The 23,041-nt window shown below is 38.5% G+C and overlaps 3 protein-coding genes across 6 annotated transcripts; 1 reads left to right on the forward strand and 2 right to left on the reverse strand.

Annotated features, from left to right (window-relative positions):
* The first annotated feature begins 8,348 nt into the window (after positions 1-8,348).
* LOC131173104 (putative disease resistance protein RGA3) lies at positions 8,349-14,460 on the forward strand. The gene is made up of 5 exons (XM_058134764.1): positions 8,349-10,961; positions 13,637-13,699; positions 13,958-14,020; positions 14,218-14,234; positions 14,400-14,460. Exons 1-5 carry the CDS (start codon positions 8,349-8,351, stop codon positions 14,458-14,460), a joined length of 2,817 nt encoding a protein of 938 aa, XP_057990747.1.
* Positions 14,461-15,143: 683 nt separating this feature from the next.
* Positions 15,144-16,933, reverse strand: LOC110656506 (uncharacterized). The gene is made up of 3 exons (XM_058133897.1): positions 16,085-16,933; positions 15,924-15,987; positions 15,144-15,713 (listed from the first exon to the last, which is right to left on the reverse strand). Exons 1-3 carry the CDS (start codon positions 16,223-16,225, stop codon positions 15,544-15,546), a joined length of 375 nt encoding a protein of 124 aa, XP_057989880.1. The 5' UTR covers positions 16,226-16,933; the 3' UTR covers positions 15,144-15,543.
* A 152-nt stretch (positions 16,934-17,085) lies between these two features.
* On the reverse strand, positions 17,086-22,835 carry LOC110656504 (potassium transporter 2). 4 transcript variants are annotated; one of them, XM_058133894.1, is made up of 10 exons: positions 22,207-22,835; positions 21,942-22,044; positions 21,514-21,769; positions 21,190-21,435; positions 21,039-21,092; positions 19,538-19,798; positions 19,279-19,331; positions 19,057-19,174; positions 18,613-18,867; positions 17,086-18,304 (listed from the first exon to the last, which is right to left on the reverse strand). In XM_058133894.1, exons 2-10 carry the CDS (start codon positions 21,978-21,980, stop codon positions 17,202-17,204), a joined length of 2,385 nt encoding a protein of 794 aa, XP_057989877.1. In that variant the 5' UTR covers positions 21,981-22,044; positions 22,207-22,835; the 3' UTR covers positions 17,086-17,201. The 4 variants fall into 4 exon arrangements, with proteins under 4 accessions (XP_057989877.1, XP_057989879.1, XP_021669018.2 ...); XM_058133896.1 differs by having other exon boundaries at positions 21,514-21,748; positions 22,207-22,834; XM_021813326.2 differs by lacking the exon at positions 22,207-22,835 and adding an exon at positions 22,136-22,154 and having other exon boundaries at positions 21,514-21,748.
* Between the last annotated feature and the right edge of the window lie 206 nt (positions 22,836-23,041).

Consider the following 23,041-nt stretch of genomic DNA (forward strand, 5'->3'; position numbering starts at 1 on the left):
CACCACCTTCACCCTGCTGTACTCTTTCTATGATCTTCATTAATTGTTGGTCTCTGTGTTGGGAAACTCTAACTCTATCTCGCAAGTCTGGCCTCACTGAAAAATGAGCCAACAAGACCCCCTCATCTGAAAGATCTAGGATTAAACATTGATCCATCAACTCATGTACTTTCTGAATCAACGGTCTCTTCTCTGCTGAAATGTGCGCCAAACTGCCAGAAGATTTTCTGCTTAAAACATCTGCTACTACATTGGCCTTCCCAGGGTGGTACTGGATGGTGCAATCATAGTCTTCCAGAAGCTCCATCCATCTCCTCTGTCTCAAGTTTAAATCCCTCTGTCTCAAGTTTAAATCCCTCTGTTGGAAGATGTACTTCAAACTCTTATAGTCGGTGTATATCTCGCACACTTCACCATATAGGTAGTGTCTCCAGATTTTTAGTGTAAAGACTACAGCCGCCATTTCCAAATCATGGGTGGGGTAGTTCTGCTCATGCCTCTTCAGCTGCCTTGAAGCATAAGCCACTACCTTTCCATTCTGCATCAAAACACACCCTAGGCCAACTCTGGAGGCATCACAATACACGGTGTATCCTTCACCACTCACAGGTAGTGTCAACACAGGGGCAGTGGTTAGACACTCCTTAAGCTTCTGGAAACTCACCTCACAGTCATCTGTCCAAATGAATGGAACATTCTTCCTGGTCAACTTAGTTAGGGGAGCCGCTATCCAGGAGAAATCTTGTACAAAACCCCTATAGTAACCAGCTAAACCCAGAAAACTTCGCACCTCGTTGGATTGTAGGCCTAAGCCAATCGATTCTGACTTCAATTTTCTTGGGATCCACTTGAATGCCATCACTAGAAACCACGTGTCCCAAGAATGAGATGCTTTCTAGCCAAAATTCACATTTTGAAAATTTGGCATATAGCTGGTGCTCCCTCAACGTCTACAACACCATCCTCAAGTGCCACACGTGTTCTTCCTCGGTCAGAGTATACGAATGTCATCTATGAATACGATGACAAAACGGTCCAAAAATGGCTTGAACACCCTGTTCATCAAGTCCATGAAGGCTGCTGGTGCATTAGTGAGTCCAAAAGACATCACCAAGAACTCATAATGACCATATCTTGTCCTGAAAGCCATTTTGGACACGTCCTCATTCCTGATTCTCAACTGATGGTAGCCTGATCGCAGGTCTATCTTGGAAAAGAATCTAGCTCCTTGGAGCTGATCAAACAAATCATCGATCCGAGGAAGTGGATACTTGTTCTTCACAGTCACCTTGTTCGGTATGCGTAGTCAATGCACAACCTCAATGACCCATCCTTCTTTCTCACAAATAAAACAGGAGCACCCCAGGGTGAAGTGCTCGGACGTATGAAACCCTTGTCCAAAAGCTCCTGTAGTTGCTCCTTCAACTCTTTCAATTCTGCTGGTGCCATCCTGTAAGGTGGCATGGATATGGGGTTTGTACCCGGCACAACATCAATACAAAACTCTATTTCCCTTCCTGGTGGCAACCCCGAAGCTCCTGCAGGAAGACATCCATAAATTCTCTGACAACAGGAACATTTTCCATGCTGACACCTTCTACAGATGTATCTCTCACCAACGCCAAATACCCTTGGCATCCACGCCTCAACATTTTTCTGGCACTAATTGCTGACACCAAATTATATGGAGCCACGCTCCTGTCACCATCAAAGCTAAACTCTTCCACACCAGGTATGTGGAAGTATACCTTTTTGTTCCTGCAGTCTAAGGTGGCATAATGAGTTGCCAACCAATCCATCCCCAGGATTACATCAAAATCCATTACTGGTAGAGGAACCAAGTCTGCTGGGAGGATCTTTCCATCCACTACCACTGGGCTACCCGGAAATACCATGTCTACATCTATGTTGTCACTAAGTGGGGTAGCTACTGACAAAGGGCACTCTAAAGTTGTAGGGTTTCTACCCAACCTCATGGCAAACACAGGGGAGACAAATGAGTGCGTAGCACCCGGATCTATCAAAACACGAGCCTCATAAGAAGGACGAGAAGAATACACCTACAACCGCATTTGAAGCTTGAGCATCCGTGTGGGTAAGGGTGAAAAATCGAGCTTGACCCTACCGAGTGGCGTAACCACGACATCGACTTCTACCTCGACCGCCTCCAAATCCACGTCCCCATTGTCCTCGGCCTGTTGTGGCCCGATCACTGCCATGTTGGCAGCACCCGGATACAACTGGCGAGGAACATGTGCAACAGAACCCTGTGACCCCATCTGTGGCTCGCGGAACACGGGGCAATCCCTAGCAAAGTGACTTGGTTGGCCACACACAAGCATACTCGACCCCATCAAACAAGGTCTGAATGTCCTCTTCCACATCACTGCACGGTGCCAAAGAGGATCTGAACCAGTCGAAGCTGCCGTGCCTGAATTACTCTTCTGCTGGATCCGTACCACAGTGCGAACCCTCGGGATTTGTGTCTAAAACCACTCCTCTTATTTCTGCTTCTTCCTCTGTAAGTAGTTTGGCCACCACTATCCGTAGTACCCATGTGGGGAACACCTGAAGAACCCTCTGCTCTATTTTTCTTTGCTCTTCCGCAGTCATCCACAAAGATAGCTAATCTCAATCTGCTGCTCGATCAACCACCACATCAAAAGACGATCGGACATTATGGCGGGTTCGCATACCTCTGTCAAGCCCCTTTAGGAATCTTTTCACCTTTATAGTCTCTGAGATATCTGCTTTGTAGGGGCATATCTGCTCAATTCGAAATTGCAGCATATTCATCTCTGGACACTGCCATTCTGTCTTAAGGCCTCAAAGGCCCATCGATCTCTGAAACTTTACGGCACAAACCGATTGATAAAAAGTTCCACAAACTGAGCCCATGTCAAACCCTTCATCCGGGGTAACACGTAGTCATTCATCCATTGTCTAGGCATGGGCCCCATGACATGCTGCATACACTCTATTAGTCTTCTATCAGTCAACTGCAATTACATTTCTGTCTGCGAGAATCCAAAACCGATATGCATCGTCGACACATCATAAGTATCGTGCACCAATTTCTTAAAATTTATGATCTGTTTGTAAGATTCCTCTCTTGGTGCGGTGGATTCTTTCTTTGTGGAGGGTGGACCATATCTTGCGCCATCATGTCGATGGTTCTCTGTGAACCGGCTAGAGTAGGCGCCATTGAGTCCATGGGACCTGTGCCATAAGGGTGATCTGTCTTTGAGGTGGCTGCTCCTCTACTTGGCGACTCTAGGCCTCCTACCCCGCCTCCTGGCGGCGCCTCATCTGTGCCGACACCTCGTCGGGCACATCTGTTACAGTGCGATGGCGGCTCTCACCTTCTACGCATTTTCTGAAATTCAAGACATTAGCCCACAAAATTCAAAGCGCACATTACACACTCTATAGACTCATATTTATACATAACATATGGAGCAGAAACTAGAAGCAAAGATGACAATGCAAGACGAATGTGGACCCTATATTTCCGCATGTGACTCCTAGTAGACTCTTCCCAACACTTTAGACAACATTCCCTAAGAATCTGGAGCCTAAGCTCTGATACCACATTTGTCACGACCCAACCTATGGGCCGGACCGGCACTAGGACCTGGGCCAGCCTAAAGCCCCCGAGGCCCGTAGTAAGCCTAACTGTTCATTTACCCAACTCTAGGGCCCATTGGGCCCAAATTCAAGAAAATAAACGGACAGAGTCCGGCCATAAAATGGACTTTCCAACGGGGAGTTTTCGACTCACCCGACCTGTAAACACAATAAATTCTCAAATGGGGAGCTCAGCTCACCCTCCACATACTCATCAATATAATAATAAATGGGAGCTCAGTTCCCTCATCCAATCCATCAAACAGACATAGAATATTAAGTTTACAGGTCCAACATGATAATAATATTACAGACCATAATTAAATAAATACTTCTAACACATGCGGAAATTCTAGGAGTAATTAACATTACACAAATATTGATAAACAACCTGCGAAGTAGAACAACAGGTTAACCCAGAACAAATATCCTCCTGTGGCCTGTAAAAATTTTTGAACAGGAGTGAGCGTTCGACTCAGAGAGTAAAATATCAATCTTAACTATAATCTCTATAACTATCTGAACTAATGCACCCTGTAGAGTGAAATGCAACATAAACAACATTTTCACATCATAACATCAAAAAGGTAATTTGGAGCACTCACGCACCCTGTAACATCATTCATAATATATGGGAGCTGATCCCCTATACAGCTCTCTTAATTCCAACCTGGTGCCAGCGAAGAACTCAGCTCGGACTTCCACTTAATAACCAAATCGAGGGTCCCAGCGAAGAACTCAAGCCGTGACTACCCCTCGAAGGATCGGGTCCCAGCGAAGAACTCAAGCCGTGTCTACCCGTCCTATCCATAGTCCACACCACATCACACGCACGCCAACGCACGCACACTGCTCCAAATTACCACAACAACATACATGGCACTTTAACATTTATCAATGCATCAAAAATCGTGCCTAGAGTTTAACTACATAAATATATGCATATAAGTGATGCTTTGTCATGCTGTACATATAATAATATCGAAATTACAATTAAAATTAATATTCTACTCACAGACTTGACGATGGTCACTGAGGCGGCTGGGCGGAGGAAGAAGGCTGTCCCGGCTCACCTGACAATCATATTACATTTATTTAATACAATCTGACTCAACACAAACAAAGAAAAGGCCAATTACGTCCTAAGTCGTGCCGAAAATCCGGCAGAGTCTCCCCTATACCTAGGACCTACCCAACCTGCAAAAGGGCTAAAAACGCACTTCTATATTCACAATCCATATATCAACAGTTCAATTATATCACACAGCCCCTCCTGGGCCCATCAAATCAGTCATCCATCACAATACGAAAAATTTCAATTTAGTCCTTATTATTGATCATTTTTGCAAAAACTGCCCAAACAAGCTCTAAAAATTATAAAACTCTGCCCCGCGGTCCTTAGAAATATTACTAAGCTATTGCAAAAAGAATCGTAATTTTCTAAGCTACCACGAATATTTTATGGATTTTTAATCCTATTTAAGTACTAGAAAATTACGAAAAAACAAGGTTCGGGTTTACCTTTGCCGATTCTGACTTCGGGAACGCGCTCGGGATGCCTGAAAATGGTGGGGTAGCCAAAACCTCGATCCAATTCGGAGACTTTTCCGGTAGTGCATGTCGCCGGAAATTCAGTCCAGGACAAGTCCGAATTCCGCGAATTGAGGATACCTACACGAAGCCCAATAATAATATATAAAAAATCAGGGGTGTTACACAATCGAACCGGGTCTTGTATCTAAATCCATCTACTCGTCGAGAGCTTTCCATAGACACTAAGAACACCGAAATCCATCGAGCGGTTTGTCCAATTTTTGTCCGGGAAGTTTTAACCCGTTTTGACTTTTGGGCTAGATTTCTCACAAACCGTGAACCCCACGAGAAAACCGAGAGTACCAGAGTGCTCCACTCGTCGATAGCTTCGTGGAGATATAAATTTCAAATTTTTCCTACACCGTTTTTCGGTGGGTCCCACGGAACTTCGTAGTGTTTTTCCGAGCATTTAATGAGCTTAGAAAATTTCATAAAATTTATGTACTAACCCCCGTATTGTGGGCTTCGTGTAGGTATCTTCAATTCGCTGAAATTTGTGATTTGTGCAGGTTCATGAATTCCGGTCGAATGCAGGCCACTAGGAAAAAGTCTCCGAATTGAATCGAGGTTTTGGCTACCCCACCATTGTCAGACGTCCCGAGCGCATCTCCAGAGTTGGAATCTGCAAAGGTAAACCCGAACCTTGCTTTTTCATAATTTTCTAGTGCTTAAATAGGATTAAAAATCCATAAAATATTCGTGGTAGTTCAGAAGATTATGATTCTTTTTGCAATAGTCTAGTAATATTGCTAAGGACCGCGGGGCAAAGTTTTAGAATTTTTAGAGCTTGTTTGAGCAGTTTTTGCAAAAATGATCAATTATAAGGACTAAATTGAAATTTTACATATTGTGATGGATGATTGATTTGATGGGCCCAGGAGGGGCTGTGTGATGTGATTGAGTTATGGATATATGGATTGTGAATATAGAAGTGTGTTTTGAGCCCTTTTGCAGGTTGGGTAGGTCCTAGGTATAGGGGAGACTCTGCCGGATTTTCGGCACGACTTAGGACGTATTTGGTTTTTTCTTGATTTGTATTGAGTCATTTGTATTAAATAATTGTAATGTAATTGTCAGGTGAGCCGAGACAGCCTTCTTCCTCCGCCCAGCCGCCACAGTGATCGCTGTCAAATCTGTTAGTAAAATATTAATTTTAATTGTAATTTCACTATTATTATATGTTCAAGCATGTCCATGCATCACTTATATGTATGTATCTATGTAGTTAAACTCTAGGCACGTTTTATGTTGCATTTATAACTGTTAAAGTGCCATGGATGTTGTTGTGGTAATTTGGAGCAGTGTGCGTGTGCGTGTGATGTGGTGTGGACTATGGATAGGACGGGTAGACACGGCTTGAGATCTTCGCTGGGACCCGGTCCTTCGGGGGTAGTCATGGCTTGAGTTCTTCGCTGGGACCCCGATTTGGTTTATTAAGCGAAAGTCCGGCTTGAGTTCTTCGCTAGCACCAGGTTGGATTTAAGAGAGCTGTATAAGGGATCAGCTCTCATATATTATGATTGATATTACTGGGTGTGTGAGTGCTCCAAATTACCTTTTTGCTGCTATGATGTGAAATCGTTGCTGTTGTTGCATTTCACTCTACATGGTGCATTAGTTTTAGATAGTTATAGAGATTATGGTTAAAATTGATATTTTACTCTCTGAGTCGAACGCTCACTCCTGTTCAATATTTTTCCAGGCCACAGGAGGATATTTTTGAGGTTAACCTGCTTTTCTCCCTCGCAGGTCATCTATTTATGTTTGTGTAATTTTATAAACTTCTAGAATTTTCGTATGTGTTAGAAATATTCATATGAATTGGGTCTGTAATATAAATTGCTATTTTGGACCTGTAAACTTATTATTCTATGCATGTTGATGGACTGGATGAGGGAGCAGAGCTCCCATTTATTATATGTTGTTATGAGTATGTGGAGGGTGAGCTGAGCTCCCCAATTGATATATATTGTGTTTACAGGTCGGGTGAGTTAAAAACACCCCGTTGAAAGGTCCATTTTATGGTCGGACTCTGTCCGGTTGAATTCTTGAAATTGGGCCCAAATGGGCCTTAGAGTTGGGTTAATAAATAGTTAGGCTTACTACGGGTTTCGGGGGCTTTAGGCTGGCCCAGGTCCTAGTGCCGGTCCGGCCCATAGGTTGGGTCGTGACATTAAAATATTAAAATTATTTGATTTTTATTAAATAAATATAAAAATTCAATAATTATTCAAAATTTTATATTTACAAATTAAAATTTGATTAGTAGTTATTATTCAAACTTAAATTTAATCTAATTTAATAATTTTCTATCACATAATCTAAAATCAGATTGGATTTTTCTTTTTTTTTTTTTAATTATTTTTGCTCTCTCCCTCATTATATGGGTACAATATATATATTTTTTTCTTTGTCTTCCCTCTCATTTAACTTTCTATCATTTATTTCATTCAAATTAAAAAAATTATTTTGTTTATATGTGTATAAGTAAATTAAATTAGTAGTCTCAATTTTTATGTATATTTTAGATAGATTAACTTAAATATATATTTATTTTTAACTAATATATTATTTTATTTTTTGTAAAAAATATGTTTATTTTATTGTTTTATTAATATATAATTTGTTATGTCTCTTTAATTTTAATAACTATTATATTTTTTAATCTTATAATATTATGTCATATAGTGAGTTATATGGGATTTATATTTATTTTTTTTGGTATAACATAAATTATACATATATGATTAATGTATTATATTTCCCGGCTCCGCCTCTGTATCGTAAGACGTGCAGAGGAAACAGAGATCGACAGACAATAGACTCTAGCGTTGAACTCGCTTGAGTTGTGCATGTTGCTATTGACTATAAAGAAATAGATTTGTCGCATAATTAGGAACAGATAAGTATTAAGTTGATGCGTTAAAAACAATATCATCTCTTTCAAGTGATGAGCTGCCTCCAATGTATTTCCTAATATTAAAACCATAAATTACGCAAATGATGATTTTTTGTTATATAATTTAATTTACCCAAGACTTTGATTTCACCCAAAAATATTCCTGCAATCTTCTTCTGCTTTCAATTTTTGCTTCAACTCTTTTCTTTCATCTTTGCAAGAGGAGACAATGGCTGAAAGAATGATCCTCAGTTTCGTGGTGGATGCAACTCTGTCCAGGGTGGCTTCGCTCATCACTAATGAAGTCACTGGTGCTTGGAATCTGAAGGACGACTTGAAAGGACTTCAAGATACCCTCAATACAATTCGTGATGTGCTGCAGGATGCGGAGGACCAACAAAATGAGAGTGTGTCTGTGAAGCGTTGGCTGAAGAAGCTCAAACGTGTAGCTTATGATGCTGAAGACGTGTTTGATGAGTTAGCGTACGAGGATCTTCGACGACAGGTTGAGATGCAAAACCAACTTGGAAGTGAGGTACGCAGCCTTTTTTCATTCTCTAAAGGCACTCGTTATGTCAAAAAGGCTGCATTGCATGTCAAAATGGCCCACAAAGTCAGGAAAATAAATGAGTCGTTGAATAAGATTAAGAATGAAGCTATGGTTTTTGGGCTTCAAGTCCTAACTACAGATAGAACAATTCCTCCAGTCGACTTGGATCGGCTGACAGACTCGTTCCTTGACCACCCAGTTGTGGGGAGGAAAGCTGATGTCTCTCAAATTTTAAACTTGCTGAATTGTTCATGGGATCAACAAGTTCTTACCGTTGTTCCCATAGTGGGCATGGCCGGTCTCGGAAAGACAACCTTAGCTAAACTAGTGTGTCAAGAAGGAATAGGAAAAAAGCTTTTCGATCTTAAAATATGGGTTTGTGTCTCTTTTAAATTTGATGACCAAAGAATTTTACGAGAAATGCTGCAAACTCTCAATGCAAAAATGGGAGGATTGACCAACAAAGATGCAGTACTTCAAGAGCTTGGAAAGGAGTTGGAGGGAAAAAAATTCCTTCTTGTTCTTGATGACGTGTGGAAGGAGGGGAATGAGGTATCCAAGAGGTGGGATGATCTAAAGATTCGTTTGGTAGGAATTAGCAGAAACAATGGAAATGCTATTGTTGTCACAACTCGCAGCGCGGAAGTGGCATCAATAGTGGAGACTTCTACTCATTGCAGACATACACTGAATTTGTTGTCTGTTGATGAATGTTGGTCCATTCTTAAGGAAAGGGCATTTGGGAGTGGAACAACATCAATCCCCTCAGAATTGGAAGGCATTGGAAAGGAGATTGCAAAAATATGTGGAGGAGTGCCATTAGCTGCAAAAGTTTTAGGTGGGATGATGGGTTTTAAAAGGGATAAGGATGCATGGTTGTCAATTCAAAATGATAATGTCTTGAATGCATCATATAAGAAGGAAAATGTCGAGTCTTTGCTAAAACTAAGTTTTGATCACTTGCCTTCATACCTGAAGTCATGTTTTGCATACTGTTCAATTTTCCCAAAAGATTTTAAGATTGTAAAAGAAGAATTAATTCAGCTTTCGATGGCTGAAGGTCTTCTTGGGACATCTAATGCAGATGAGGGCAACGTGTATTTTAATGCCTTGCTTCAGAATTCCTTTTTCCAAGATGTGGAAAGGGACGAATTTGGGAATATTAGAGCATGCAAGATGCATGACCTTGTGCATGATCTCGCATTGTCTCTTTCAAAGTCTGAAACATTGACGTTGGAAAATTATTCAGCTGGTGATGACATATTTTCCACTCGACATCTATATGTAGATCATCAAAATGCAACAACTTTAATGGAATTTTTAAAAGGGGGTGCTAAGAAGTTGCGTAATTTATTCGTAAAGAACACCGTATTTGATGGGTCTTGGAGGTTGAAAAGGTTGCAAACTCTAAATTTGGTAGATGCTAATATTGAAAATTTGCCATCTTCCATTGGCAAGTTGAAACATTTGAGATATCTTGACATATCAAGGACTAAAATCAAAGTGTTGCCTGAATCAATCACCGAGCTTTACAGTTTGCAAACACTGAGATTCCTTCAATGCTGGTCACTTGAAAATTTTCCTAGAAATAAAATTTGCAATCTGATCAACTTGAGGCATATTGATTTTGATGATGGGTATCATATGCCATCTAAGGTGGGGCGGTTAACATGTCTCCAAACACTGTCATTATTTGTTGTGGGCCCAGATACTGGAGGTAACATTCAAGAACTAGAATGCTTAAACCAGCTAAGAGGGGAGTTGACAATAACTCATCTTGAGAAGGTGAGAGACAAAGAAGAAGCAAAGAAATCGAATCTACGGGGGAAAATGAAATTAAAAGCCCTGCAATTTGTATGGAGTGAATATGGAAGAAAAGGCATCAGCAACAATGATGAGGAAGTGTTGGAAGATCTTGAGCCTCACCCAAACATAGGGAGAATAAACATAAAAAATTATTTGGGTGAAAAGTTCCCGCCGTGGCTGTGTACGATGAAAACTCTGATTGAAGGTGATTCTTACACTGTATTCAATAATTTGGTAGAACTTCAATTGGCGCACTGTAAGTGGTGTGAAGAATTCCCCAGGCTTGGACGTCTTCCTCGTCTTGAAGTACTTATTATATATGGAATGAATAAGATAAGATGTATAGGGAATGAATTCTATGGTATTGACAGTGGAAGCACAAGAAATGGAGGGAGACCGTTTCCAGCATTAAAGCGTTTGTCTTTTCATGATATGTGCAGTCTAGTTGAGTGGAAGACACCAGTAGATGAAGGGGGTGAATCATTGGTATTTTCTTGTCTCGAAAATTTATGTATTTGGAAATGTCCTTTGTTGACAAAAATTCCATTAAGCGATCTTCCATGGCTTCAAAGACTGCAAATCGATGATTGTGAAGAATTGATTCAATTCGATGAACTGCAGTCCTTACAGTCTCTTAAAAGCATTACACTAAGAAAGTGTAATAAATTAACTTGTCTTCCATGTGGGCTGAAATCCTTTTCTTCTTTGCTATCATTGGAAATAGATGGATGCAAAGGGCTGACATCTGTTCCCGAATATTTAGGAGAACTGCATTCTCTTATTAGATTAACAATAATTTATTGTCAAATTTTGAGTTACTTTCCAGAGACAAATATTAGGTATGCTCACTCGATTGAGATATTTAAGCATTGGTAGATTCTCGGAGGAGTTGGATTCTTTCCCTTATCTGAATTCAATCCAATACCTCCCATTCCTTCAATCCTTAGAGATACATGGGAATCTTGGAAGTAGAAAAAAGTCTCTACCAAATCAACTTCAATGCCTCACTGCCCTAACCACGCTGTCTATAAATTTTTTCAATTTTGTGGAAGCGTTGCCAGATTGGTTGGTCAACATTTCGTCTCTTCAATCCCTGAGAATCTTGGATTGTTGGAATTTGGAGTATCTACCTACAGCTGCAGCCATGCAACGGCTCTCCAAATTAAGGCACATCTACATTAATGGATGTCCCTTTCTTAAGGAAAATTGTGCCAGGGGAAGTGGCTCTGAGTTGTCAAAGATTTCTCATATCCCAGACGTACACATAGGTAACTTTAGCCATCATTCATCTATTTTCCTTTCTCCTCCTAACTAACATAAACAAAATCGTGAAATTTTTTACATTGGAATAGTAAAGGTTGATTGATTTTACCACAAACCTAAATAATTCTAAATTTTCTCCCAACCTGATTTGTACTTTCTTCAATCTCTGCTTATTTCAATTCCTTTCATTTGCATTTCTCAAATCCTCTATTTGAAATTTAGAATTTTACAAGAATTTAATTCAATTAATTTCTTTTTTGTCAATTCTCAACTTTAAAAAAAATCATTTTAAAAATATGAAAATCAAATCTGAGAATTTAATTCTTTTCTTGCAAATTATTTATTCCAAATGAAGTCTCTAGTTTTTTTATTTCTTCTTTTCTTTTTTTGTGAATAATGACTTCCAATAATGGTGCTAAGGCTAGTATTGCAACCTGAAACTACTTGTAGTTTGATGGGACATCGAAGGTTAAGCAGAGGTCCATTGTTCCTGCAGGTATTATAAAGATAGCTTACTAATAATAAAAAAAAAAACAAAAAGCCAATCATTTCAATTCTTAGTCTTACAACATGACATCTTAGGATTGAATTTGCGTAAGATTACATGTGGACTGTGTTATCTTGAAGATCTGTTTATTTTGAACTGAAAGAAAATAGATGAATTTTGGCATTATCAGTCTCCCTCTGTCAGTTAGTTCCCTAGAAAATGGACACTTTTGGATTATAAACCAATCAAATGGACAAGATACGGACTATCAATCTGCCTTTCACATGTTGCCATCTCCTGCACTTGATTCATTTTTTCTTATAATTGGTAGGTGTGACTTACCTTACTGAAATCATATGCCATTGTTCTTCCATCATTTCATGATACATTCCCTTTATGTAGTTTCGTATCCACTCAAAATTTCACCAGCTTTAAGTATAGGTTCATTAAGCAATAATCATTTCTACCAACTTCCATTTATGTAACCTTTCCTATCAATGGGGCCATGGCCGATAATTCTTTCTGAAATTCAATGGAGGAACGTATGCAATATGAGGAAATGAAGGTATTTTCAGTTGGGATGTTTACTTAATCAAATGTTCTGCTCATATAGAAGATCAAGTTCTTATGTATCCTTAGCAATCAATTACCTGAAAAGGCAGTATTTAATTGAGGATTAATAGACTTTACAATTACATAATCATTGATAACTTGGCATTCAAACCCTCAGTTACTCCAATAAAGGAAGTAAGGCTTCCAATATGCTTATTTAACCCCTCATTTGCTCTTTTTCCTATATATTGAGTATTTTCCAAAACCGGTACTTCAAAAATTCAAGTGCTTTACATCCTTTTTGTTCCTGTTTCATTGGCTCAAACTTTAGCAAAGGTCATGCAGCAAGTACATCAAAAGAAGATGAGATATGCATGCCCCCCATTTATTTACTTCTATTTACTTAGAACTATGTGCATGAATGTATTTTCTTTAAGCATTTTAATTGTGTTTTATCTACCTTAAGCAAGACTTTATGATATTGGCTACAATGTTATCTATAATTTCTTGAGACAGATAATGGGAATGATGGTGACTAAGAAGGAGATTTTGAGTGAGAATGAGTTTACTGCACCATAAAAAGAAAATAAAAAGTCAGCTTCATTTATTTGTGGCTAGTACTAATTGGCTTCCTTTGGAATAAATCATTTGCAAGAAAAGAAATCAATTGAATTCTCACATAATCATGCTTGATTTCTATTTCTTTTAAAATGGCTTTTTTTGAGTTAAAAAGAATTGAATTCTTTCATTTCAAACATGAGAATTGACCAAAAAGAAACCAATTAAATTGAATTCTTGTAAAATTGCAGTTTTCAAACAGGGGGAATATGATTGTAGATTCTCTACATTGTCTTGACAGAAGAGGGCAGAAGATCATGCTGACTTATGTGCAGAAGCTGCAGATCTATTTGCAAATCTTGAGGCTTGTAGATTTGTGTTAAGTTTTCATATATATATATATATGTAGCAGGGAAAGATATCAATTTGGAAGGGTTCAATCATTTGTGAATTCTCAGTGGACCTCACATGCTGCAGACTCGTATAATTATTAACACATACCAAATTGTTTTTACACTGAATTAAACCATCTTACTTGAAAAATCACTTCATGTTCATTGTTGCATCATTAAATTTTCTGGCTCTATTTCGACTCACCTTTTTTGGTAATTTCCTTCACAAGGTAGCTATGGAATTTCAGGAAGAAAAAATGTCAGAAGATGGCCCTTCAGTAATACTTTATGAGGTAATTTATGTAGCAAGAGACCATTGTTTTTCCTTGATATAAAATCCTTTTTTGTTATTTAAATTTTAAAATCATTAATCTCTAATTAACAAACCAATATAAGAAAAGAAATCAAAATTACTCCATTCATTCAAGGAGATTAGGATTACTAATGTGGATACTTTCACATCAGTTCTAATAATCTTATTATTTATTAGAGATTGCAAGCTGCAAGGTAATATCAGTTGCACAGCTACATTATTTTCTCTGCAAAAGAATTCAACTGAGTTGAAAGGTCAATGAGACGTTTCTTTTTTTTTTTTTTTTCCCATGGATATTTGCATTTCAGTCATTGGTAAACTCTAATTACAAAAGAACTGTTTGTTTGTTGTGCCTTCAGCATGTCTTTGGAGCCATCAACTTTTTACGAAGTGAAAGACAAAAAAAGCTTTGGAGATTGATATTGTGGCCTTTTATTAGCTTCTTATAGGATTATGACTGCTAAATTTTGAGTTCCAGTAGTGTGACTGAACAGAAACAGAGATAAGTTCACATCACCAACTTGAGCTTTAAGCCTCAAGTTCTCATCATGTTGCCAACATCCTTCAGCTACAATTGACTAGAGGACCGACCATTCTCACTTTTAATTGTAAACATTAGAAGATGGGAGAGAATTAGTGAGTTGAAGCTGTAAGAGCAAACAGTAATGATGACTGTTGTTTGTATGAGCACCCAATTTGAAAACATCCTTCAATTAAAGATTGACCGAATGAACAATTTAACTCACTTTGCAATTAGAACCATTAGAAGATGGAACAGGACTATGTCCATAGTGCACTAGCGGAACTCCCCGTTGCAGTTGTTCTATATCTTGTTAGATATGAGAAGAATGTGAAGCAATTCAATTTTTGCAGTGTTTCAGGATAATCTTGATATTGAATTCTATTATGTTTGTTGCTAAACTTTGTTACTTCCTACATATTGATATGAGTTGTAAAATACATATTACATCAGATTTTATTTTCTGTGTACTCATTACTACAGCCAGAATTATCATCATTGGAGCTATGATCCTATCATTTGCTGTTGATATCCTGTGAATGTCTGTGTCATAAGAAAGGGAGAACAAAACGATTAGATTACGTGAAAAAATTTTGATGTTAATGCCAAAAAAAGATGCATTGCTGATGGAGATTAGAACCTTAGCACAATAGCACCTGGAAAATTGAGGCAAGACACACTGCAAAGGCAAGACAACTGGTAGTGTCTCTTGTCCCTGGAGGCTTTCTGGGGAAAGTAAATTCATCAATTTCTTGTTCTCAACTCTTAAGGGAGGTTCAAGAGAGGAAACATGTTGGAGCGTGTTTGGTTTTTGAAGACTCCCATTGATTAGAAACAAGAAAAATAAAGGGCTTATAATTGTAGGGGAGCTAAAACTAAAATGGCCAACAAATGGTATAAGAGCTTGCAATTCTCTTGTACCAAATCTCTATCAAGTATAATAGCTATACAAAGGAAAATTTCATTAAGGAGCAGCATTCCCTTCATCTGGAGAAAAGTCTGGTAAAAAAGTTCCCTGAATTGGCTTTTTCTAGACATGCTACATGAACATATCTTCCAAACTTGTCGACTTGCCTTGGCTCACCTCCAATATCTTTCTTGCAGACCTTGCAAGTTGTGTCAACCCAGCCATCTTCAACATATTGTCCATCCACTGATTTCAAGATGAGAAAAATATTTAAAAGAAAAAAAAAAAATCAAAGTTAGTAGTGATCATGGCATGTGTTTTGTTTACTTTAACTTCATTCTTTTTCTCAGTTTGGTATTAGATTGTTTTCTAGTCTCTCCATCAAGAGAAAATCATGGGTTATCAAGAAAAATATTTTTACAGAATGAACTCAAATTGAATGAATGAACTACATACCTTCAATGTAAGATTTGAAGAAATCCTTGTAAGTCCCTCCAATTTTCCTTCTAAGAGCACCGTACTGCATTGAATGAGAAATTCCAGTTACAATATAGAAAATGAAATTAAAAAAAAAAATTGATTATTTTGCTTATATCAAACAAGAACTCTGCAAGTACCTGTTCCCTAGTCAGTCTACCACCAGACCTGGTGTTTTCTCTGGCCTCCTCAAGAAGTTCAGCATCTTTAGCAGACCGAACTTGGGAGAAATCTAAAGCATCGGTTAAACTGCCAAACAAAGATTGCTTGCTGTTTACCATTCATTGATTTAGCCAAACCAATTCTTTGGCTCCTCTTTACCATTCATTGATTTAGCCAACACTCTAAAGTTAGAGCTCTTATGAAGCCTGTAGTGGTAAGACGGGTAATTCTGTGCAACTCCTGCCTGTGTAAAGCAACAGTTTTGAGAAGGTGACAAGGGAAGGGTTCTAAGTCCCATGTTTACTTTCCTAAAATGCAGTAGTTTCAATTCCCACTCACAAACTTCTCTCAAGTTTGCATTTTTATAGACAGCGTGGCTATGCTTTGCCTGCAAAGCAGAACCACTAGTTTATTGCAATACTTGGTGGCTAAAGGAAAACTACGTGGTCCTTTGCCTAACTAATGAAGTTTGAGAGGAGAAATTGGTTTCGAACTTGGGGCAAATTCATAAGAACTGTCTCTTGACTCAAAACATAGAAGAAATATCTTTTGTAGATTCAATATCAATGGCTACCAAGTGATTGGGATTTCAATTTATGTCCTTTTCTTTATGTTTTCTTCTTAATGCAGAAACTCAATATTCTTGTGATAATCATTAGACTCGAATACCAACCACAGGAAATGATTACAGTATTAATATTACCCTTATATACAAAGTGAATATTGTTATTATTATAGCATTAATTATTCAAGCCAAGGTATGCATCAATTGTCTTAATCTCTTACTAATAGTGCTCCCACACAACTATCTCTAATTGTTGAGTGGAACCCATAATACTGGAGCGTGCAGAATGATACTCCTCTTGCTGCTGTTACTCTTCAACTCATTGTAATCACCATTATGATTTGAGCAAAATTTTCTTTAAGCAATTCATTTTTCTATTTCAGGATGCATATGATGGGGCAAAACATGACTCTCTACAAACAAATTAACTTCCTCTATAAACCTTGCCTTTGTTTAACTTAATTTCCTCCTATACTCTTCAGTTTTATCTCTATATAAAACAAGCACAGCAAATCACTTACGTGAGATTATTACAAAACATAAACCATGCCAACCTCTAGAAGAGACCCTGGTGGAACTTTGAGCGCCACGTCTGGCCCCCTGCAGTTCCTTCCAAGGAAATTATACCCAAAATTAATAGCCAATCTCTTCAGGAGAGATGACCCTTTTTTCGCTTGAACATGCGAATGCCCTAGTATAAATGCAGTACCAGCTTGTTGAGCTGCAAAAAGATCTTCCAGCTCCTCTTTTAACTGCAAATGCATATCAGATTGTGGATCATCATCAATGGCAAACCTCACTCTTCTTTGAAATATAGGTTCCATTTCAATAACTTCAGCCATACTCTCTGCAGTCGAAAATCCACCAGACACACTTGCTTGTTGCACAGTCTCCTCAATTTCATAAGCTGGTGTACCAGAGAATGGTGTGGTTCCAATTACTGCCAATCTATATTCACTTGAGGATTCATTGGATCGAGATGCATCATCCTCAGTACACGAGTTAGTTCCATGTGCTCGATGCCAATCATAGTTGATGAAATCAGCCAACCTAGCAACAAGCTCAGTTTCAAAAGAATCAACATCCTGATGCACGTCACGGTATCCATATCGAACAATGCATCTGTAAGATCGATGAGATGGAGGGCCAACACGTCCCACAAGATACCTCTCAGCAGGGGGCACATAAGGGACTGGCACCGATTTTACACACACAAATACAAGGATACGATGAAAGGCAGGAAGGTTAGTGACAAAGCGTGAAAAGTTAGCGGGGATGCCAGAGGTGAGATCAGTGAAAACTAAGCCAATGCCTGGAACTCTAGCAATTCCTAAGCTTGGACCTAGTGCTAAAAGCCAGTCTAGTGATACCTTGTTATGGAGATCAAATTCATATTTTTTAATGGTGGCATAATGCCAAACAAACATGATGGTCATGAGGAAGAAAGCTAAGAGGATGGGAAGCCAGGCACCCTCAGTGAACTTGGTGAGTGAAGCTGAGAAGTAAAGCAGTTCAACAGAGCCAAAGAAAAGTAGAAAGGCAAGTGCTACAATAGGGGGCTTGTTCCAACAGAGGATGATAACCAGGGAAGTAAGGCATGTGGTCACTAGCATTACTGTCATCACTGCCAATCCTGCAACACAAAACAATGAGATTGTAATAACTTAACAGTCAAGATTCCCTTCTTTATTTTCTAAATTTAGGTACTTAAAAAATTTGATCATCAATTGTGAGGTGAAGCAAACTGTAATAACAAGGTCATTGTGTGTAAATGAAGCCAGGCAAATGATGCTTGGCTTGCCCCAAAAGACTTAAACCTTGAAATGGAACTGCTCCTAATCAAAATGAAAATAACTAAGCATTTAATTGAAAAAGTAAAATTAATGTGATGATGTATTAGAAAAATTAGGGATCTGGGCCAACATTGATGATGCAACTTACCCGATGCATTTCCCATGTGTTTTGTGTCTCTAAATCCAATAGTCACAGCAATGCAGAGGACCATGAGAATCCAATTGATCTCAGGGATATATATCTGGCCATGTATCTCATCAGACGTGTGAACAACTTTCACTTTTGGGAAGCAGCCAAGTGACTGGCTCTGGTTTATGATAGAGAATGTCCCACTGATGATTGCTTGGCTTCCAACCACAGAAGAAAGAATTGCTATTATTAGCACTGGCAACCTCAGTTTTTCTGCACCCAAAGTCATTATCTTAGTCAACTACAAAATCACCAATGGTTAGAAGAAAATAATTCCCAACAGATCGAGACATTGCATTTTCTTAAGTTGCTACCGTCGACTAGTTTTAAGTTGTCAGCATTGGTGGATAGCAAGTATGCATTGGAGCTAGTAGTAATTAATCATGCAGATGAAGGTTTTACCTGGAACTGAAATATAAAAACCAATATGATTACTGTTGCCGTGATGTCGTGACAGATATGCAGCTTGCCCCATATATGCCAATATAAGTGCTGGATAAACCAGAAAGGTGAAAGCAATCTGAAGTATGACAAAGAGGAGAATAGTACATAAATATATCATTGGTAGGTAGTACGGATTTTTATATCACTACACATGATACTAACTTTGGAATTCTAGCATACCTGAATTGCAGCATAAGAGAAATGGCCAAGATCAGCAAACATTGCCTCTGAACCTGCATATTATCATCATTCTCAGGTAGTTAACAAAATATGATCCAGAAATCTGTTTCCTACAATATAATCCATCAACACTGAGTCCTGGATGCAAGCTTTACAGATAGATTGTTGTTGGCTTAGAGAGACATAGCAAACACATTTCAGGCTGGATTTGAAATTCTCAGTCACAAACATCTAAGGCATAAGAATTCTACAAATGTACCTGTTATGCACAACAATATTCCACCCAAAGACATCCACCCGCCTTTCCTTGTTTTCTTCAAGAACTTAAACATGTAATATGGAGAGAGAGCCTGATAGACGTGTGGATTCCAGTGGATTATGTTATATAAACCAAGGGCACTGATGCATAAAAGCCATGTTAAGACTACTGGTGCAAAGAAAAATCCCACTCGATGCGTGCCATAGTGTTGAAGTGCAAAAAGACAAACCAAGATGAAGCAAGTGATTGGAATTACAGCATCTGCAAACAGGAGGGAGCAAAGAGTATAATGGTATAGTTACACCCAAAAATGAAACTAGCATATAAATGATAATCTTAAACTGATTAAACACATTTAATGACATGAATTCATGTGATATGCAACAAAAACCAATATCCCTCATGTAAATTGGATACAACAGCAGACCTGAAGAATGAAACCATGTACAACAAGGGGACCTATAGCCTTTCCAGTGAAAACAAAATATATCTCAGTAGCATCTAAATCCATAACAATTTTTGTCATATATTAATTTAACTGTCAAAAAAAGGCATTGATCAAAAAAAATTATCATGTTCTCACTTGGTGGGAAATTAATCCCATACTCCTTGGACAAAACATTTACAATTATTCTCCTGTGCATGCTTCCTATGCAGACTTAAAAGAATGGTAAACCTTCAAGCAACCAGAACAATTTACTCCAGAAACCAGAAAATTTACTCTGGCAACATGAACATAAGTCACAAGGATTCATTATTGCTGCCAATTATATGTAAGTACTGGATTCTTTTTAGGATTTTGATTTACTCATCCACCAACTTCAAATCAGAAACAATAAGATGCAGTAGTAAGTCAATCTCACTTATGCAGCAGTGATCATAGCTTACTATTTGTCAATCTGACTATCCTCATATACTAAACAAAATTCTAAAATACATGGGGCTGACACAAGGGGCCATCAGAGTATAACCCTTCAAGACTGCAACATGGGTTAGCAGGGATGGTCCCAAATATTCAGGCCAACTGGCATTTGTTCAACAACTGGATCAGAATGGCAAAGTGGACCCCACCCCCTCCCAAAAGAAACAATCCATTTATCATCTCCAATGGCCAAATAAAGACATCAGCGTATGTCTTCAAATAATTTACATGATTTTTTTCGATGTTTGGGATTGCATATTTACTCATAGAAACAACTAAAGCTTAACTCAATTTTATTTGCAGACAGCCTAAGTTCAAATGACACCTCTCCCCTTCCCCTCCCCAGTCCAGTTCTCTCTCTCCCTTCCCCAGAGAAATCACCAGAAACCTGAATACAAAAAATTCAATAGTGTGAAAGTAATTAGCCATCAGTCCTTGGCTGCTTTTCTTGCACACCATTAATCCTTGTCCAATGCAACAAGCTTGGTCATTCTATTAAATCCCAGCTTCTTATGTGACTATAAGTTCCAATATTAATACAATAGTAGAAATAAGGCAAATGCAAGTAAAGAAAAATACACTGATGATGCTCCTTGGACATGGATAACTCAAGGCCAGACACTGCAGAAAAAACTACATACAAAAAACAAATAAACAACATGTCAGTCTGCAAACTGAGAGATTAGAGCTTGTTAAACAAATTAAAGTGAGTGTTACTGGCAGGACTTACCAGAAATTGCTGGAGTGAGCAGTCCATCTCCAATTACCATACATGTACCAAGAAGTACCAAGATCAGCAAAGCAGTATGCAATCCCTTGTGCTTCTCAAGGTAGATTTTAACCCTTGAATTATTATTCTTCTCTGGAGGGTGCTCCGTTTTGTAAGTGGATAGTGCTTCATCTGCAACCTGTCTATTGGGCAGAAGGCTAACTTTTGCATGACGGCATATCAACGAATACAACGCAAAAGTGCCGCCTGCAAATCAAGCATAAAAGGTTTTCAATTTGATGATCCAACTGATGCAGTTATAGCATAATTGTCTGGGGTACTTACCCTCTCCGTTGTCATCAGCTCTAAGTACCACAAAGACATACTTGAACAAGGGGACCAATGTGAGAGTCCAGAAAACAAAAGACAGAACACCAAAAATCTCTTCATTGGAGTCTGAATGCTGGATATCTTCTGCAAATGTGCTTTTATAAACATAGAGAGGAGAGGTGCTAAGGTCCCCATATACCACTCCAAGGCTCTGATAAGCCAAAACCAACAGTGTCTTCCAGGAATCCTTCTGAATGAAATTTGACAAGCACTATTCTTAAGAATTCAGTCAAGTTGCAGTATCACCGCAAACAATTAAGTTTCTATCAACTGAATGAGATGGTATGGCAAAGTAAAAGGTAACAACTTTAAACAGTCATTGCCTAAGTATAATCTTAAAGTATGGATCCATGAAATTAAGCTCAAAAAAGAAATGAACAAACCTTTGAGGTATCCCAACATTTACCATGCCCAAGATCCATGATTCCCAGGCCTCAAACTTCACAATGAATTTCTTTTAGTTCCTAAAACAATATACTTGCAGATCTGCAGGGAATCAAATATTTAGGCTGAATAAACAATTAGAACGGAATCTGAAAACAATATTTAAAGAATATCCACATGAATTCCAAAGCACCCATGCATATCCCTGCTTTACTCCATCAAACGGAGAAGATAGGGGGAAAAAAGCAGGTCACATTCACTCACTTTCCAATGAGTCCATACCTCCATCACATCCTCACCAAACTCTTAGAAAATTGAGCACATCTTTTTCTGAAAATTTTCATGAAAAAAATTTAAAAAAAAAAAAAACAAAAACTGTAAACGTTAAGCGACACCCCCATCCTAATTTTTGGTGAAATACCTGAATTCTTAAAATATTAGGCTCACCTACGATAAAATTAATCAAATAAAGCTTCATAAATGTAGAAGGGCCCTCATCTTAATTGCTGCACCTGCTGCACTTCTTTTGCGTTATAAATAAGAATTATATGTTTACCTTTCTTTTCCTTTTCCGGTTGATACCTCACTGTTTCTTGCTCTTGAATAAATCAAGAAGCCCAATCCAACACGAAATATTGAACAACAACCAGCCCATAAAAGACAAAAGGGTATAGAACAACAGGAACTTTGAAATTAACAGTGTATATGTATAGCTATGGCAGCATGCGGGAGATCGTTACAACTGCTTCATCTTTCCACCCACATGGAAAAAAGAAGAAAACAAAATTGAACAATCTTAAGTGATGGAAACAGAAAGGCACAATCACGTGATATAACAGCAGTTACATTCTCCAACCATCACAACACCACTCACTAGTGCCGATTTTGAGGACCATGGAACTGACCCCACCATCCCTCCCTCCCTCTCTCTCTCTCTCTCTCTCTCTCTCTCTGATGCACACCCAATGGGACAAAGTCACTCTCAATTTATCCATCCACTGATAAATTTCCAGATTCTTACCTACCAAAAGGCACCCTTTTCATTCCTTTTCCTGGCAAAATCTTTGAAAGCTGATTTAAGCAGTTGAAAAAGTAAGGT

Source organism: Hevea brasiliensis, chromosome 14, assembly GCF_030052815.1.
Source record: "Hevea brasiliensis isolate MT/VB/25A 57/8 chromosome 14, ASM3005281v1, whole genome shotgun sequence".
Lineage (NCBI taxonomy): Eukaryota > Viridiplantae > Streptophyta > Magnoliopsida > Malpighiales > Euphorbiaceae > Hevea > Hevea brasiliensis.

What these genes read in the sequence shown, in the direction of transcription:
- LOC131173104 (XM_058134764.1), top strand. Translation starts at nt 8,349, where the DNA reads ATGGCTGAAAGAATGATCCTCAGTTTCGTGGTGGATGCAACTCTGTCC. An exon ending in ATGAAGGGGGTGAATCATTG is followed by an intron (nt 10,962 to 13,636) that starts GTATTTTCTTGT and finishes TTGTCTTGACAG; the next exon opens with AAGAGGGCAGAAGATCATGC. An exon ending in ATCTATTTGCAAATCTTGAG is followed by an intron (nt 13,700 to 13,957) that starts GCTTGTAGATTT and finishes TTCCTTCACAAG; the next exon opens with GTAGCTATGGAATTTCAGGA.
- LOC110656506 (XM_058133897.1), bottom strand. Translation starts at nt 16,225, where the DNA reads ATGGTAAACAGCAAGCAATCTTTGTTTGGCAGTTTAACCGATGCTTTA. An exon ending in GTAGACTGACTAGGGAACAG is followed by an intron (nt 15,988 to 16,084) that starts GTACTTGCAGAG and finishes CATTCAATGCAG; the next exon opens with TACGGTGCTCTTAGAAGGAA. An exon ending in CTTCAAATCTTACATTGAAG is followed by an intron (nt 15,714 to 15,923) that starts GTATGTAGTTCA and finishes TCTTGAAATCAG; the next exon opens with TGGATGGACAATATGTTGAA.
- LOC110656504 (XM_058133894.1), bottom strand. Translation starts at nt 21,980, where the DNA reads ATGGATCTTGGGCATGGTAAATGTTGGGATACCTCAAAG. An exon ending in TTTTTATATTTCAGTTCCAG is followed by an intron (nt 18,868 to 19,056) that starts GTAAAACCTTCA and finishes CTTTGGGTGCAG; the next exon opens with AAAAACTGAGGTTGCCAGTG. An exon ending in ACACATGGGAAATGCATCGG is followed by an intron (nt 18,305 to 18,612) that starts GTAAGTTGCATC and finishes TTTGTGTTGCAG; the next exon opens with GATTGGCAGTGATGACAGTA.